Source organism: Vipera berus (genome assembly GCF_964194415.1).
Source record: "Vipera berus genome assembly, chromosome: 1".
In the NCBI taxonomy this organism is placed as follows: Eukaryota; Metazoa; Chordata; class Lepidosauria; order Squamata; family Viperidae; genus Vipera; species Vipera berus.
Genome location: NC_138202.1, coordinates 339,181,804 through 339,200,750, shown reverse-complemented (window position 1 = coordinate 339,200,750; position 18,947 = coordinate 339,181,804). Strand labels below are relative to the sequence as shown.

Here is an 18,947-nt window from a genome sequence, read left to right as displayed (position 1 = left end):
TGTCCAAGCCTGATCTACATCGTCATTTGACCTTTCTGAAACCAAGCAAATTGATGATGCTCTGTGGAAGGTAAATAAGGAAATTACAGGGACACCATTGACTGTTCCGTAATCATATGAATACCCCAAATAAAGTGTTGAAGAGACAGTGAAATATGGGGGGGTTAGCTTTTTTTCCTCTCTCTCTCCCATCCATTCCAAGAATATAAAAAAATAGACTAAGGGGGTCTTCATGTAGATTAACACTGAATTTTATCTGTCTAACCATGTGGCTTCAAGAAGCCCATAAAAACAGGCAACACAGCTATTTATTTGATAAGATAAAATGAAAGTTCCATTTAATATTCTCAGCAAGCAGTGATTGGTAAGCATCTCATTTCTCACAGGTTTGTTGCATCCTCTTTTCAGACCATTGGCCATGTTTTCTTCTTCCATAAATTCCATGTGCTCAACATAGTATGAAAGAGCATTTTCTTTGTAAATTTAAAAATTGAGGAAAATGTGATTTTCAAGAAGCTTATGGATATATGAGCCACCAGTACCTAACTTTTTCAGAAGTATTCTGTTATAATTATGTTCCCCGCCCTCCCCAGCATTCTACCTTATCACGGAAGTTTGTGGAGGTGATGTCAGAATACAATACAACCCAGACTGATTACCGGGAACGGTGTAAAGGAAGAATCCAAAGACAGCTGGAAATAAGTGAGTGCTTTCTTTATTAGTTCTTTTCATTCAAATTACCATGTTCATCCATTTCTTACAGAGGATTGGAATGGTGTAGTCCTGAGTTGTTCTTGTTTGTCCTACTTTCACAATTTGTGATCATATTACTTTTTATTGTGATACCACTATTTTTCTTGTGGTCGGGTTGCTGTTGGAGCATTCAGAACTACTGTGCATATAGTTAAAAGCTTCCTGTTGAAGTTGAGAAAGAACGTCTGTTCAGTTTATGTTCTCCCATTTTCCACTAAATGTTCTGTGAAATGAAATGAAATCCATTTCTGTTCTTTAAGGCAAAGTTCACATTCCTAATTTCTTCTTAGTATTTCTGTCTTTCATAGTAAAAAAAATCAAACAAATAAAAAAATGTTATAAAAGAAAGATCCATAAATAATAATTAAAGACACAGATTCCCATAGCCAGAGAATCAAAACAGACTAATTTAACTATGATGCAGTTTATATTCAGGTAGACAGTGTAGTAGATTTTGAGCTATGATAATGATATTCAGTTTTTACTGTAACCACTAGTCTGAAGGGAGATATTTTTGAAGTCTTCTTCCGAGGTCTAAGTATGATAAAGTAAACTAAAGTTGAACTTAACCAAACTGAATTGCTCTTTGCTTATCAAAGTGTTTTTTTTTTTGTCAGCTCAACTGATGCTGTTTCTAAGAGAACTGATCTGTGACTTTAGAATCCTTTTGGAGTCATAGCTACTGCTAGTTGCATAGTTGGAGGGTATGGCCCGTGCTCCGATAAACGTGCCAGTTCTGACATTACATGTAATGGGAAAACCCAGCCCTAGTGTCAATGTATATCACCATTCCTCTACATAGGACTATTTTGAGAATAAATGTCATCAGCCTTTGTGATGATTTATTTTTTTGCTATTAAATTTTTGTGGAATTATTGTTGTTTGGAGTTATTACCGTGGACATTTTAATTTCCTTCTAATAGGGTTTTTTAATGTTGTAAACAAGGGACGCGGTGGCTCAGTGGATTAGGACACTGAGCTTGTCGATCAGAAGATCAGCAGTTTGGCGGGTCAAATCCCAAGTGCCGCGTAGCAGAGTGAGCACCTGTTACTCATCCCAGCTTCTGCCAACCTAGCAGTTCGAAAGCACGTAAAAATTCAAGTAGAAAAATAGGGACCACTACGGTGGGAAGGTAACAGTGTTCCGTGCGCCTTTGGCGTCTAGTCATTCCGGCCACATGATCACAGAGATGTCCTTGGACAAGCGCTGGCTCTTCGGCTTTGAAATGGAAATGAGCACTGGCCCCTAGAGTCAGAAACGACTAGCACGTATGTGCGGGGGAACCTTTACCTTTAATGTTGTAAACATCCCGGAATCTGAGAAGATTAGGCAACATATAACCTAATAATGCTGGGTGTGATTGGAAGATACCAATTTAGATCAGCGTTTTTCAAACTTAGCAATTTTAAGATGTGTGCATTCAATTCCCAGAATTCCTCAGCCAGCATGTTAAATTGGAAGCCTGATTTAGACCATACAAATCGCAAGTACTCCTCGCCATTTCTCAGCTTCCACTAGGGATCGCTGGGGCACCTGGCCGAATTGCAGACTGGAGCAAGCAAATTTCCTTTCCTTTCCTATCTGTCCCAAAACAAGCCAGTGTGAGAGATGAGTGCTGGAAAAGAGGCTGTGGAGTGGCCCCTCTGCACCTTCAGTCTGTAGACTGTAACTGGCAAAATATACTGAGCTGTGGTGCAGAGGAACAAGCGGTGCCTTGAGATCTGCTCTGTCCAGGTGGCTTTTTCAATGAGGGGATAGTAGATAACTATCAAAAAGTGGAAGGGGGCGGCAGGGTGTATTGGAAAGAATAGAAGTCTTGCGTGGAAGAGGCTAGGAATTAGAAAAAAGCTGCTTGCAGACGCAGTGAGTAGGAAGGGAGATTGTGTAGTGCCCATGCTTTCATCATGCCAAGGAAAAATGGGAAAGAAGGAAATTTGTGTCGCTAGGTCACATTAGGGCCATTTTTCTTTTAAAAAATGAAATTGTGCTATCACTTTCTGCTGAGGGATATGTACTGCATAGATCTTGCTAACCAGTTTTGATCAATTTTATAGTATGTCTGAGCAGGCTGTATTAAGTGGGCTAGGGTATGTATTGATAGGTTTGTGTGGGCTGTTGGACTTAGTTCTGACTGTTGTGCTGAGATGTTGGTAAAGTCAGAAAGGGTAACAGAGGCAGGATATGCGAATCATCTGAAAGCATCCAAGTAAGAGACATGGACAAGGTTTGAACTATTGGATGTTAGGAAAGACAGATAGATTCTATTGTTCAACCAGTAACTTCTTAATATCATTTGCAGCTGGCAGGACCACCACCAGTGAGGAACTGGAGGACATGCTGGAGAGTGGGAATCCAGCTATATTCTCCTCTGGGGTAAGCACACTCTCCCTTTGCCTTGGGATTTGGCCAATCTTTTCTTTGTCCACACCGCTGAAAGTAGACCCAAAGGTGCCATTTCAAAAGGCACCTGGACAACCTCACAATTCAAGGAAGAAGAGCAGTGACATCCCTAGGAAGAAACCTGGCTGATAAAGGAAGATATCTTATCCTGAGCACAGATGATTAAATACTAAGGTGGACACTCTTCTGAAAGACACTGTTACATATGAGACACTGAAGTTATAAGGAAAAGGTCCTTTATTTCCTGCAACAACTGCTGAAGGACAATGACATTAACAAGCCACAATATTACCGCCTTTAGCGTGGGGAAGATACTCTGTGCATATATGGACTCCCCACAAAGAGGGAACTCCATTCAGACCAATTGTCAGCAGCATCAACTCCATCACCTAAAAACAAAGATCAGTTGCCTTTTGAAAAAGTACTTGTGGGACAACCATGACCTGGATGACTGAGACTCTCCATAAACTCATTCTGAGAGTAGAGTTTAGCAGTGCCATCTGAGTCCTTACAATAGCAATAGCACTTAGACTTATGTACCACTCCGTTGTAGTAGTAGTAGTAGTAGTAGTAGTAGTAGATGGTAGTAGTAATAGTAGTAGTAGTAGTTGGAAGGTACCTTGGAGGTCATCTAGTCCAAACCCCTGCTCAGTCAGGAAACCCTATAACATTTCAGACAAATGGCTGTCCAGTCTCTTCTTAAAAACTTCCAGTGTTGAAGCATTCATTGCTTCTGGAGGCAGGTTGTTCCACTGTGTGTGTGTGGGGGTGGAGGGAATGGTTTTGCATGCACAAGCCACTTTCACAAATGCAGCTTCGTGCGGAGTCACCCACCACTTCTGCCGCCTGGTTCTGAATGGGCTGCAGCCTGGCACTGGACTGCAGAATGGGGGTTAAGGGCCCCTGCTTTATAATACTCTCTGAGCGGTTTACAATGTCTACATAACCTCCGAAGGATGGAAGGCAGAGTCGGCCTCGAGCCCTGTCAGGATTGAACTCCAGATTGTAGGCAGAATTTGCCTGCAATACTGCATTCTAACCATTACACCACCAGGGCTTGGGCACGTTGCCAGAAGTGAGTGTCAGATTGTTGAAAAGGAAGTCAGATCAAGAATAAATGTAGCAGTTCTCTTTCTACTGGCATGGAACCATAATAAAGAATCACAATCTTTTACTTTGACTCTTGATTTTACAATATAGGTTCTACTATACCACAAAATCAACAATGGGTGATGGTCAAAGACTTCTGGGGTAGTATTCTTCCACTGCCTATGCTTAGCAATATTTGATGTATATTCCACCTTTTTTCTGTGGAACTCAGCATAACATGTTTATACATCCATGACAATCTCCTGATGTTTTTCCAGATTATGTACAGTAACCATTTACTGTAGTCATTTATGGTCTGTACCTACAGTATGCATTCTTATGTCTATACTTTAAAATAAATATATATATTGGATGAATTAGCATGCAGTCCTAAGCCAGGATTTTTTTAAAACCACAGTTTGATGAACAACTCCCTCCCCCCCCATTTTGTTTATAATTCTTTCAGTGACTTTAGGTAGCTTATGAAGGTATATGTACACCACCCAAAGTCATTGATTGTGAGATGGGTGGTTATATAAATATGAAGAATCATTAAGTATGAAAGTATGAAAAACATTCATAACATTATTTATTGTTACGTGTTATTTAGCCTGTTTGGTTATTCTAAGTAGCAAATTCATCAGTGATAATACATGCACAATTTATTTTTGTTAATGGTATAGTTAATTCTGCAGTTTCATTTTTTCCCCTCTTTTGAGATTTTTCTTCATGGGAGGCTAAGAACAGCAATGATACTCAGTATCCCTTTGATTCTTCAGATGTCTGCTGTCATTGCCCACAAGCAGATCAATCCATATGTGCTAGAAGTTCTGGGTTTTTTCCCCGAAGAAAGCCATAATTTTTTACGAAGTCAGTTTTTACCAATTTATAAACTTGTTCTAGCCAGCCACAGAAAATCAGGAAAATGTAATCTCCAGAAATATTTACCCAGAATGGAAAGTCTTCCTGGACCATATGCCATTAGTGTTCCAATGCTGCTTTTTTTTTTGCTAGATCATCATGGACTCCAACATTACAAAGCAGGCATTGAATGAGATTGAGACCCGGCACAGTGAGATCATCAAGCTAGAAAACAGCATCCGTGAGCTCCATGATATGTTCATGGACATGGCCATGTTGGTGGAAAGCCAGGTGAGAACTGCTGCAGAAGAATGGACTTACTTACTTATTGGCATACCAGGTAGCAACATCTAATCCTCTGTTAATTAGTCTCCAGTCTCTACACTACCCTGTGCTAGAGATACTGCAATGATATATTTGCACTGTAGTTCCTCCATTATATAGAGGGCTGGGATAAATGTCTTAGTTAGCTCTGTGGTTTGGATCACACACAAAAAATTATTTTTGTTAATTCAAATTTCCCTATACAACCCTGCTTCAAACATCTTAGGGTTTCATTTCATGACTCGCCCTGTTTACTGTGTTAACTCCTTTAGTTTTCATGTGGTGTATTAAAATATAGACTTCACATAACTGAATGTCCCCTTCCCCCCCCAAATCGAAGTTAGAGCTAAATATCTTTTCAATGTTATGCAAACTGAAAATATTTGGCTCTTATAGGTCTTGGTTAAGCATATTGTTCAAATTATGGTGAGGTAGTGAGATCAAACCCATCACATCCGATTTGTTCAAAATCTGCTGTAGTTTGAACTTAAAGGGTCTCCGCAAGAAGAACAAAAGAGAATCCTGACCTGGGAACAAGGAAAAAGCAAGATGTAGGCATTTGATCCTGCAATTTTTCTTCTGCTATTGTGCAAAACACTACACAGTGTGATTGATCATGCTTTGTAAATTATTGTCAATAATAACTTGCTGGAAGAAGCCAAATTTGTGTCCATATTTCTGTGGAAATAATACAGGAAGGAAAGCCCTTTAACTTATCCCAGCTAGGGACTGCCTATAGAATCCATAGATGTTTCACTTGGCCTCCTTCCATTTCATAGCTGCTGTTGATTTTCTTTTAAGTTCTAATTAAATTTATTTTATTATCTTTTTTAATTAAATAAAGTAAAAGTGGTAATTACCTTGCAAAAAGAAAGGGCATTAATGATCAATGAAGCTCTTATTATTGTGATGCCTTTGACCACTTTACTTTTTCACTACCTGTGAGAAACTGTTGTTATGTTATTACGGTATTATTGTTTCATTTTCTGAACCATTTTCCTTTTGGAGGTTTAGAGAACAACCTAAGCCAATTTTAGGTAATAAAAGCAATTCTTTTAAAAGTAAATTAAAACAAGGCTCAGTAAAGGTTTATTTTTTTTTTAAAAAAAAGGCAAGATAGTTTGTTCCTGGCAGAGTTGTTATTCTGCAAATGCCTGGGTGGATTGATGTGCTTTTATCTGATGTTAGAAGGACAGCAAAATGGGGAAGAGCTATACTTGACTGAGGAAAGATGTCCTTAATTGGGGTGCTGTCACAGGAAATGCTTTCTAAAAGGTTGGATTGCATTGCAAATGTCTGTCTGTTTTGTTTTAAACATGACCTCCTGGGAAACTTCACTAAGAGAAATGATGTGACATGGTTGATTTCCATATGCCCCCCTGTGCAACCCATAGAGACTGAAGCAGAGAGAGCTGAAGGGAACTTCAAGCATGGGGTTGGTGGGCTACATTTACAGAAATAGGCAGAGAGGAAAGTGGAGAGTTCCTCCTTTGGAAAGACTTGCCCTCTTAAAAGGTGAATACATTTGATTCCTGATTGTCTGGCCCTGCCTTTCTTTGTACCACTCCTCACCCCCTCTTTCTATCTCCCATGCTACCGTGCATATCCGGATAAGACTGTTCAGGTATTGGCAGGTAATGCCCATTTTCTCAGAATTGGGACAATTGCATGTCTATGCTGCATGGCTGCTTCATGATTCTGCATGCTCCTGCAGTCTTGTTGGGAAGTGGAAGGGTGATGACCAAGTTGCTAGTTTGTCTGGAAAAGATGCCGGAGGAGGGTGTTACAACATATGTGCTTCATGTAAAAAATTCAAGACTTGATCCCAGGAATCTAAGAGAGGTGGGCTGGATCCAAGGTAATTGTTACTAGCTGAAGACAAAACCAGGTTCAATGACCCAATCTTTCGTTGTATAATGTTCTCCCTCTGGTACTCAGTCTTGCTTGGATTTCTCTTGAGAGTTAAGAAAAAGTTGCTAGGCTAGTTAACGTGATTAAGGCTTCACCAAGTAGCATAATCCTCATTTCCCAGAACAGTCACCCACATGGCCATTGCTGAAAATTTTGAGAACTGGTCCACACATCAGGAGTGGATGTGGGGGAGGTGGCAATTCTAGTATCTTATTTAACCTCAAAGGTTATCAAGGCAGATTGAAAAGGATTTTAAGCCCCCCCCCCATACTTTTCTGAACAACATAAAAGTTCTAGATACAGTCCCTCAACTTATGACCACAATTGAGCATGGAATCTCAGTCATTGAACCAAGTGGTCGTTAAGTAAGATATCACATGACTACTCCTGCGACTGATTTACTCAATGACCACAATCTCAACACTCCCAGTTGTGATCATTAAGTGATTGTGTGCTTCTTTAAGCAGATGGAGTCCCAGGTAAGGAGTACGGGGTGCCCGGCAGGGGAAACCGAGTGGGGCTCTGCTCAGAAGCTGAAAATTCTCCTTGCCAAAATCTAAGCAGGATTTTCAGCTTTTGGGGGAGGCACATTCCGTGCAGCCTGTGCCAGGCCTCCCAGGGCTTACCCCACCTTCCTGAGGCACTCTATGCTGTTTACTTTATTACACTGCATCTATGTTTGGATCTCAGCTCCCTCCCCTTTCTGTGATCTGCCTGAAAAAGCTGCCTGCTGAGGAATGGCATCTCTGCTCCATGTGTAGAAAAGATCACCTTTTGCAGGATGCAGAAATGGAGTTCAAATAATCAGGATCTGAGCTTTGCTTCTGCTCCCTGTGGAAGGACCTCATGTCTTCTCCACGTGCAGAAGGGGACTCCTTCCCCAGGGTATAGAAATGGAGCTCAAATCATTAGACTCTGAGTTCCATTTCTGCATCCTGCCGAAGGAATTCAGTTCCCCTTGGCAGGCAGCTCATTCAGCCAGCTCCCAGAAATGAGAAAAAGTCATCTTGATAGATAAGCAGTAGATCGCAACCTTCCCTAACAGCTTCCCTTTTGACTTTCTGGGGTAGCTGGCAGAGAAGATTGCAAATGGCAATCACATGATTGTGGGCCAATTGGCAGCCAGTCATAAGGCACCCAGATTGCAGTCACACAACCATGGGGTGGGGGGACATTTTACAATGACTGGAACTGCTTTACAGGCCATACAGCACACTTTCCGAGGAGACCATCTTAACTTTGAACAGTCATTAAATGACTGATCATAAGTTGAGAACTACCTGTAAACATTACTTTTACAAGCATGTCTTGTATGTTTTAATGAGTGCTGCTTTGCGATAAATGTGGGGAGACACTCTCTGCATGCACTTGTGATTCTTTTCTTGGTATGCTGCTACAGCAGCTGTGCCTTTGTGATGCTGAGTGCCTTTTATGGAGTAGTGTTTTCCTTGCTTTCTGTGTGTGTGTTTTATTAGACAATAGAGTAAGACTCCAGAATCTTCATCTAGGCACCTCCACCGTATAATCATGTACAGCTGAAAACAAAGGAAAAGGGAGACTTCAGCTTCCTAGCCTTGGAAAAGCATTTGGGATTCACATTGAGACTATAAATCCTGAATAAATAGTTTGAGAGTCTCAAATTCAAGTTTGTACTTCTGCCATTGAGGCATCTTCAAAGTGAAAACTACATACCATAAAAAGAATTAAAAAAAATTAGAACAATAAAGTCTGAAGTGGACCAAGCAATAGTGAATATTAAAGCAGTTCTTTTATTATCTACTGTACTGCTAAAGATTTTTCCTCTGCTGTTGATTCAAACATTTCTAAGAAAGTTTTGTGTACACCAACCAACTTGGTATGGTGATGAAGATGTTGGAATAGGAACAGAGAGGTCTGAATTTGAGTCTCTCCTCAAGTACAGTACAGATGTTATCTAGAGGATTATGGGTTTGGTACTCTTTCTTAGCCCAAACTTTCTGATAGAGGAAAAAAATAGAAGGAGGGAGTACTTTGTATGGCACTTTGAGTTCCTCTACAAAAGGTGGAGGGACGCGGTGGCTCAGTGGGTTAGGATGCTGAGCTTGTTGATCAGAAGGTCGGCAGTTTGGCGGGTCGAATCCAGAGTGCCGCGTAACAGAGTGAGCGCCTGTTACTCGTCCCAGCTTCTGCCAACCTAGCAGTTCGAAAGCACGTAAAAATGCAAGTAACAGCGGTCCGTGCGCCTTTGGCGTCTAGTCATGCCAGCCACATGACCAGGGAGACATCCTTGGACAAGCGCTGGCTCTTCAGCTTTGAAATGGAGATGAGCACCGGCCCCTAGAGTCGGAAACGACTAGCACACATGTGCGGGGGATCCTTTACCTTTACCTTTACAAAAGGTGGATTAGAAATAAAATAAATAAAATTTTAAAACGAGATCATTATTAACCTACTCATTTGAAGTCCTGAAATACATAACAAAAAAGCGAACAAGGATGAAGGCAGAAGAGGAAAAGCACCAGCTTAAGGATAACTTCTGATGCAGTGGCAGGCTGCATCAGAATAAATGGAATAACTTGATGGAGCATGTTTTTCAGCTGAGTTGATGAATAGCTCTGGTGCCATTTCATTTTGCCATAACTTTTTGAGAATAAAAGCTGTTGAGGAATATGTACAGATAGTCCTCGACTTACGACCACTATTGAGCCCAAAATTTCTGTTGTTAAGTGAGACATCTGATAAGTGAGTTTTGCCCCATTTTACGAGACTTCTTGCCCAAGTTGTTAAGTGAATCACTGCAGTGGATAAGTTAGTAACCTAGCTGTTAAGTAAGTCTGACTCCCCCATTAACTTTGCTTTCAGAAGGTGGCAAAAGGGGATCACATGACCCTGGGATGCTGCAACGGTCATAAGTACGAACCAGTTGACAAACATCTGAATTTTGATCACATAATCATGGGGACGCTGCAAAGGTTGTAACTGTGAAAAATGGTCATAGGTCACTTTACAGTGCCATTGTAAGTTTGAATGGTCACTAAATGAACTATTGTAAGTCGAGGACTATCTGTATATGGGGGCATGTGACATCAAGTGTCCCAGTGAGGACTCAGGACCCTCCTTGCCCCACATCCAGCCCTAAATCACAAAAGTTTCAACCTCGCCATTCTGCTCTCTTTTGTTCTTTCTGATGACAGGTCTATAGCAGCAAATGCAGGGCAAAGGAGGCTGAAAGCGCCGTTCCCATTCCACGTGGACGTAAGAAAAGAGGTAATATGGAGAACCTCAGCATCCCTCAAGCCACGTTTTTTGAAATCTATGTGCATCCCCCGTTGTGCAGGGCGAGATGATCGACCGCATTGAATATAACGTGGAACACTCCGTGGACTATGTGGAGAGGGCTGTGTCAGATACCAAAAAAGCTGTAAAGTACCAGAGCAAAGCACGGCGGGTAAGCACTGGTCTGTGATCTATACAGAAGGAGAGTGTACGTGTGCATGTTTGTCTGTGTGTTAAGCCATCCTATGGTATCCCAGAGATGCAATGGCAGATGTAGGAAAGTATGGTAGTAGAAAACATTAAGCCTTGCTCAGAAGACAGGCATTGCCTTCAACAACCCTGATTTGCCTTGAAATACAAAGACACGTACCATAGATTGTGAGGTTCACCCGCTCTTCCCTAATAACTCACATCTCTCTCTCTGTGTGTGTGTGTGTGTGTGTGTGTGTGTGTGTGTGTGTGTGTATCTGTCTGTCTGTCTGTCTCTCTCTCTCTCTCTCTCTCTCTTTGCTGTTGGAAGTTGTCCCCCTGGTGTTCATTTTCAAACACTGCAACTCTGCATCAACCCTTGAAAATGCACATTTTCAACACAGGCAGTTTATTTGTTTATTTTGTAATAGTGTACATGCTGCCTCCTCCTCCAAGGACTCTGGGCAGGTCACAATAAGATCAAAATCAGAACAGTCAGAACAATTAAAATCAATCAAATAAAACCCCATCCTTAGACCTTAAAGCATAAGATACTTCCACTCTGTACTAGGCCCAAAGATCCACTGGAATAGCATAATCATGGCTGTTTTCCAAAAGGACAGCTGGGAAGGGCCACCCTCACCTTGGGGGCTGCCACTAAGGAGTCCTGCTCCAACTTTTTCCCCTGGACCTCTCGGAGGAGGGATTCTAGCCTGCCCGTGAAATGCCTGAGGCAGATGGGCAGATTCTACCTGTCTCAGACAAGTCTAAAGGTAACAAGGAACTGAACCATAATGATAAACCATGAGAAAGGAGCCGAGGTGGCACAGTGGTTAGAATTCAGTATTGCAGGCTAACTCTGCCCACAGATAGCAGTTTGATCCTAACTGACTTAAGGTTGACTCCATCTTCCATCCTTCCAGATTGTTGGGGGCAATATGCAAGCACTGTAAACTGCTCAGAGAGGGCTGTAAAGCACTATGGAGCGGTATATAAGTCTAAGTGTTATTGCTAAGTGCTCTAAATAGCTGATATCCATTACCCTGAACTGGACCCAGAGGTCAACTACCACAGTCCAGCTCTTGTAAGCTTGCTGTTATTCTGCTGTGTCATCACTGATCATCCATCTGGCAGGGAGCTGCATTTTGGATCAGTAATAGCTTCCAAACTGCCTTTCACATCAGGCCCCCTCCACCTAAATCATCTTAAAGCCAATAGGATTCTTACAATATATTTTATAGACATCTGCAATATTGTTATCATATTCTTTAGCCTAAAGTAAGAATTAAATCACTGCCTGCACACTTAAAGTCAAAATGAAAGGAAAAAGAGATGGACTAGAAAGAAAAAAAATACAAATTCCATTTCTTTAAGCTAAATAAATGAAATTTAAAAGATACAATCCCTGACCCACCTTCTTAAATCCCAAAAAACATAGCAGAAAAGGAACAGCGAAGAAAGCATCCCCTAGGTCAGGGGTAGGCAACCTTGGCTCTTTTATGACTCCTGGACTTCAACTCCCAGAATTCCTGAGCCAGCATGGCTCAGCTTGGAAACCTCTCCCTTTCCCCTCAGCGTGGCTGGCTCAGGAATTCTGGGAGTTGAAGTCCACGAGTCATAAGAGCCAAGGTTGCCTACCCCTGCCCTAGGTGAACTATCTGGAATCAAATCATTTCAGGGAGTAGAGCAGTTCCCTGGAACAGCCCTGCTCCTCTTCTTCCTTTGCTGTAACCTTCTATGCAGGCTCAGGGACACCTCTCAGGTCTGCATTATTGCTATTTCTTCCTTCTCTTGCAGAAGAAGATTATGATTATCATCTGCTGCGTCATTCTGGGAATTGTCATTGCTTCTACTATTGGTGGAATATTTGGCTAAAAGCCTGCAACCATCCAAGAATATTGCTTATGGGAGTAAGGAGATGAATAAGAGCACCGGAGGCACCCAGCCCACCACCCATTTGGGCCCATCCAAACCCTGTACCCGCCATTGGAGAATACTGGCGGACCAGCACTCTCGTCTCTAATGCATGATTATTTGTGTTAACACTATGTGTTAAGTACAGTGTACGTGTTGGGGGAGGGATGGTGCTGGGAGGATGGTGGGAAGGCAGTGGGTGCATGACATGCTCAAGGTTTTGGCAGTTCCACCACCTTTTGACCTCTTTTTGATGGTCAGATCTCTTCAAACCGAATCCCCTTTCGCTTCCAATGAGATCCTCTTTCTTCTCCCCAAAATAAGAGTTTGCTACAACAGCTATGCACAGTTAATCCAATCCCTGCCCTGGCAGGGACAAGGTCTGGTCATCATCATCTGTCACCAGAACTGTGTGCTCTGCGCTGCTGCTTGTAAGAGGTAGGGGAGCCTCTTTGGCAAGGCCAGTCTTCCTCTTTTTTAGCCCTGGGCAAGGACCTCTTTGTAGTGTTGCAGGCCTGTTCATCTAGGATATTCTGATTTATTTATTTTTATTCTGCAGCTGCCCAGCTAGGAGTAAGAGATGAGTATGGCCCACCTGGCCCAAATCTGTGTCTTCCACAGTTCTGCTCTGAGCGCCATTTCTGTTCAGTGGAAACCTTAGTCTCTTTTTCAATTTCCGAAGAAGCACTGGACTTCTTTTCTCTTGCCTTCCTGAAAGCAAAATGTAATGTATTTCTTTAAAATGTCATTCAAGGTTTGTCTGCTTAAAAAAGCAGAAAGGTGACCTGCAACATGAAATTAGGACAAAACCACTAATAATTCCTTCCACACAACTAGCTAAATTGGCAGAGTGAGAGGTAAGCTTCACCACATCCAATTAGATCTTCTGGATGTATTAACCAAGAGCTGGTGGATGATGAAATGGGAATTTACAAATGCATATTTTAGAAATGTGTTCCAGACAAGTTGCAGCTCCTCTGTCAGGCAACACAACAAATCCAAGTTTAAAATATTATGAGAAGCAGCCTTTTATGGAGGGCCTATTAAAATGGTTGTGGTACTTATGTGTCCATGGCGTTCCTTAGTCCTCACCAGACCTTCTGTCCCTTTAAAAAAAAAAAGGTTATATTTCAGTTGGCTTTTTGGCCCTTATACTGTTAGAAAATAAAATGGTGGCTGCAAAAAAGGTGAAAGTTACTCAGGCTGGTGGTAAACCTTTTAACAATTTAGTTAGAGAGCAAATAGAATTCTCACTCATTTGCCGTCTGGTAAACGGGTATTTTGTGACTGGGACAAAGACACCTGTGGTGTGTTGAAAATCCAGTTGTGCCCACTGGAATAAAACAGCTGAGGACCTGCCTCAGTGAAGGTTGGAATTGTCTCGACTTTATGCCTCGTTCCAGAAATTACCACTGACATCATGCCTGCAATACACGTTGGGTGCTTGAGCTATGCCACAGACTGAAACCTCCTTGGCCTTGAATTAGCCTTTTTGTGCTTAAGACCAATTGGGTTAGTCCAGCTTCTGCCACTGTAAAATTTCACTCTTGCTACCTGGATATCTGACTCTTTACCTGTCCACTGCATTGACCAACAGCAAAAGGGTCATTATTAATCAAATTCCACTTACCCTTTCTTTTTCTGTGGGCTGCTTCACTTGAGGGTGATTCTTGAAAGAGAAATGCAGACTGGGGTGTTCCCACATTTTCTTTTAGAGGAGCTGCCTGGACCTACTTCTGATGACAAAACCGGTGGGGCGGCTCATCTTCTCCCTTTTATATGCCACAAGCTGCCTCCTATGGTTATTCCAGACTACACAGAAATTGCCAAACCTTCACCCCACATCCCAGCGCTCCAGTCATAACTTAGCTCTTCCAGCTGCTTCACAACACCAGCAGTATCTTTCATACAGCAACTTTCTGGACCAACAACCTGCTCTCCTATCCTCTCGCCTAAGGGATGCTTGCTTCTCATTAGTTTGTCTTAAGTCAGAAATGGCTTATTGGTGGAACAAGAAACTCCAGTAGTTTGCTTAAGGATAGAGCGAGCTTAACATAGTCCTCGTTGCAGGAATCATGAGCTTCAAAAACCTTTGTGCAACCTTGCAATTCCAGAACTAGAACATGGTTAGGTGAAGTTCACACTTGGAAGGCCGACTTTCCGAGATATTGGCTCCTCTTGTTTTTTTTCTTCCATAGTAGCCAGTAAATATGGAAAATAACCTCTGTTGAATAGTTATAATCAAGTTTCAATTTTGCTCATGGCAGTTCCCCCACCTTCTGAAACTGTTATGCTGCTTCCTTTATTTTCCCCGGTTTGGGTGACCTTAATTAACTTTTCTACAATCGGCACAGGGGCAAAAGCCCTGCTGCAGCACTAGGGCAGCTACTGCTCTCGATTCACACCTTCCTTTGTTGCATGTTACAAATAGAGCTGTTACTAGTATGTCTGTGCTTCAGGAATCTCTCCAGATACTGAGAGAAAATGTGTCAATCATCTTTAATCTTTAAAAAAAAATCCTCTGAAGTGCCACTGTAGTCTCACCTGTTGCAGTATTCAGCGTTCTTGCAGGGGAAGACATTTCACCTTTGATGTCATATAGGCCTCCCCAGGAGTTGTAATGTTGCTGTACAATGTGAATTAAGTGCTCGTCTCTTGTGGCCCTCAAGTCTCATTTTCCACTTGGGGAATCTGGAACTAATCCTCTATTGCCTCCTTTCTACATTCCAGTCTCTCTCTCTCTCTCTCTCTTTTTTTTTGTTTAATTTGTCCTCAAACGTTTTTTCCTCACCACCTCCAAACTTCAGGGGGCAAACAGCTTTCTTTTATGAATGAACTTTTATGTAGAATAAAGAATATTTATATCAAATATTTCATCCTTTTGAGTCTTCTGTGAACCGGAACATAAGAGGGAGATAAGCTGTACTTATGTGACTTCTGAGCTGGTTATACAGAATTTAATTTTAAAGGTGTACGCCTTTTGAATCATTTATTACAGCACATAGGGATTCAGGTTTTCCTACTCTTGGAAATGAGATGAAAGCAGAACCCCATAGCAAGTAACTAACTTACCAAGATATTTTCTAGTTTCGGATATGACACATACCTTTTTTAAATGTCAGCAGCTAGAAAATCTTAAATAGTGCTGTGTTTCCTAACTGATTTGCTTCTGCTCAGCATAGCGCTCAGAATAAGATGGTGTCCACCAGCACCTTTTTAAGATACAGAAGGGAAAATGCTTGATGGAGAAGGGCAGTGTGGACAACTGTGGGATCTGGCAGGGTGAGATCTGTGAACCATAAACAAAGCTTTCGCTGTGTCCCTGCACAACAGATACAGTGCCCTTTCTGACCTTAATAGGGACATTAAGGAGACAGGTAAAGGTATCTGTGATAATAACTCAAATAAGCAGGGGATCGTGGTCCAAGATGAAAAACTTGTTTTCAACAGGGAGAAGTGTGAATCTGGTATTACACACCAGTCATGCAAGAACAGAAAGGCATCCAAAAAGAGAAGCCACCTTCTGGTTGGTGATTCAATTATAAGGGATGTAAATTTAGGAAAGGACACAGAGGTTTCAAAAGAGGTCAGGTGTCTTCCAGGTGCTACTGCCAGTAGGGACAAGAAGCGTATTTCTAAAATAATCAAGAATGCCAGCAAGGACTGTGATGTGGAGGCTATTGTACATTTTGGCACTAACGATCTGTCCAAAAAGATGTACTCTCTGTACAGAATGATTTCCAGAGCTTGGGGCAGGAACTTAGCAGAATAGGCTGTAGGCTTACTTTTTCAGAGGTTTTACCAGTGTATAAGGAGCAAAATGGAAAAGGCTGCGGCCTCAAAACACTCCTATTCCACCAGGCTGACCTGGACTGACAGGCATTTTAATTAATTATATTTACAATTTTTAATTTATTTTTAGTTTTTAATTTTAATTTATTGCACAGATGATTTTAATTTTATTTTTATCTTAATCTCTGTACTTATTATATGTTTTGTTGTTAGCCGCCCTGAGTCCTTCGGGAGATAGGGCGGGATATAAATCCCATTAATAAATAATAAATAAATAAATATAGGAGAATTTAATATGTGGCTAAAGGAGTGGTGTAGAGAAGAAGGCTTTGGTTACATTAGTCACAATGTCTATAGCTGGTCCAATGAAAAAATGTATAAAAGAGATGGTCTGCATCCATCCAAGAAAGGGACTGAGTTACTTGGCAATAAATTCACAGCTTTTCTGGAGGAACATGTAAACTAAACAATGGGGACAGTGAGTTAATTGATACAGAACATCACTGTCCCCGGCAATCTAAAAAAATAGGGGAAGTCAGGCACCACACAAGTTATGTAGCAAGTAAACACAGGGTCAGTCATAAAGGACTCAAATGTCTATACACCAATGCACAGAGTATGAACAGTAAGCAGGGTGAACTAGAAATTCAGGTAAATGAGGGGGATATTGTTGCCATTACGGAAACATGGTGGGACGAAACCCACAAATGGAACACACAGCTAGAGGGATTAAAACTATTTAAAAGAAACAGACTAAACAAAAGAGGAGGTGGAGTTGCTCTCTATATAAGAAATAACTTTACAGAAATAGAGCACAACAATGATGAAAACTGTAAACCTGAAAGCATTTGGGTCAATATAAAAGGGGGAAAAATGACATTGCCATAGGTGTATACTATAGGCCGCCCAACCAAGCAGAGGTAATAGATGAACTTTTTGCTAGTCAACTAACTAAGGTATGTAAGAAGCACATCACAATAGTAATGGGGGACTTTACCCTGATATCAACTGGGAGACAAACTGCACCAAGTGGAAGATCAAACAGATTCCTGACAAACCTAGCAGACAACTTTCTCTCCCAAAAAGTAGAGAAGGGAACTAGGGGACTAGCCATATTGGATTTAATTCTCACAGAAATGAAATGATAGAAAATGTCAAAGCCACAGGAACCTTGGGGGGAAGTGATCATGCAATATTGGAATTCAACATTCTGGAAGCACAAGCAATAGAACACAGCCAAACTAGAGTCTTGGACTTTAAAAGAGCTAATTTCAATAAACTTAGACCTTGGGAAGAATTCCATGGATGAGAATCCTAAATGGGAAAACAACTCAAGAAGCTTGGGAAATTTTGAAAAGTGAGTTAATAAAGGCCCAGTCTAGTACAATACCAACAAAGAAGAAAAATAACAGCTCTCAAAAGAAACCAGCATGGCTGCATAAAGAACTCTCTGATAAATTGAAAGATAAAAAGGACAAGTATAAGAATTGGAAAGAGGGGCACATAACTAAGTCAGAATATCAGTAAATAGCCCGTGCCTGCAAAGATGAAGTGAGGAAAGCTAAGGCTCAAAATGAACTAAGGCTTGCGACCAAAGTCAAAAATAACAAAAAAAACTTCTTTCAACATATAAAAAACAAGAAAAAAGTTAAGAAAATGATTGGTCCATTAGTGGGGGAAAGTGGCAAGAAGGTGACAAGCAACAGGGAGAAAGCAGAACTATTTAACTCGTTTTTTGCATCTGTCTTTACACAAAGGGAAAAAACAGTCCAACCTACCAAAACCAGTGCCATAAAAAACAGAATAGAAACGCAAGTTAAGATAGGCAAGAAAATGGTAAGTGAACACCTGTCCAGCTTAGACGAGTTCAAATCACCAGGACCAGATGGATTACACCCCAAAGTTCTCAAGGAACTGGCAGACGTGATCTCAGAACCACTGACCTATATTTTTCAAAGATCCTAGAGCACTGGGGAACTACCAGAGGACTGGAAGAGAGCTGATGTAGTTCCCATCTTCAAAAAAGGGGAAAAAATAGATCCAGGAAACTACAGACCTATCAGCCTGACCTCAATACCTGGGAAGATTCTGGAAAAGATAATCAAACAACAAATCAGCGAACACCTTGATGCAAACAAAGTCATCACTAAAAGTCAACATGGGTTTGTCAAAAACAGATCATGCCAGACAAATCTTACTGCATTCTTTGACCAAGTGACAAAATTAGTGGACTAGAGGAATGCTGTAGATATAATTTACTTGGACTTTAGTAAGGCATTTGATAAAGTAGATCACAACCTACTACTTGATAAGATAGAAAAATGTGGGTTAGATAGCATCACCACCAGATGGATTCATAGCTGGCTGACAGGCCGTACTCAGCATGTGGTCCTCAATGGAACTGCATCTACATGGAAGGAAGTGTGTAGTGGGGTGCCCCAGGGCTCTGTTCTGGGCC

General features: G+C 41.4%; 1 protein-coding gene across 1 annotated transcript in view; it reads left to right on the top strand.

The window, feature by feature from the left end:
• The window catches only part of STX1A (syntaxin 1A), a gene marked incomplete at its 5' end in the record, with an annotated part of 60,037 nt that extends 47,316 nt beyond the window's left edge, over nt 1-12,721 (top strand). The window contains 5 exons of the mRNA XM_081312776.1: nt 594-702; nt 3,054-3,127; nt 5,258-5,395; nt 10,656-10,766; nt 12,581-12,721. Of these exons, the coding sequence (XP_081168902.1) occupies nt 594-702; nt 3,054-3,127; nt 5,258-5,395; nt 10,656-10,766; nt 12,581-12,658 (510 nt within the window). The 3' untranslated portion in view covers nt 12,659-12,721. The remainder of the gene's footprint in view (nt 1-593; nt 703-3,053; nt 3,128-5,257; nt 5,396-10,655; nt 10,767-12,580) is intronic.
• Between the last annotated feature and the right edge of the window lie 6,226 nt (nt 12,722-18,947).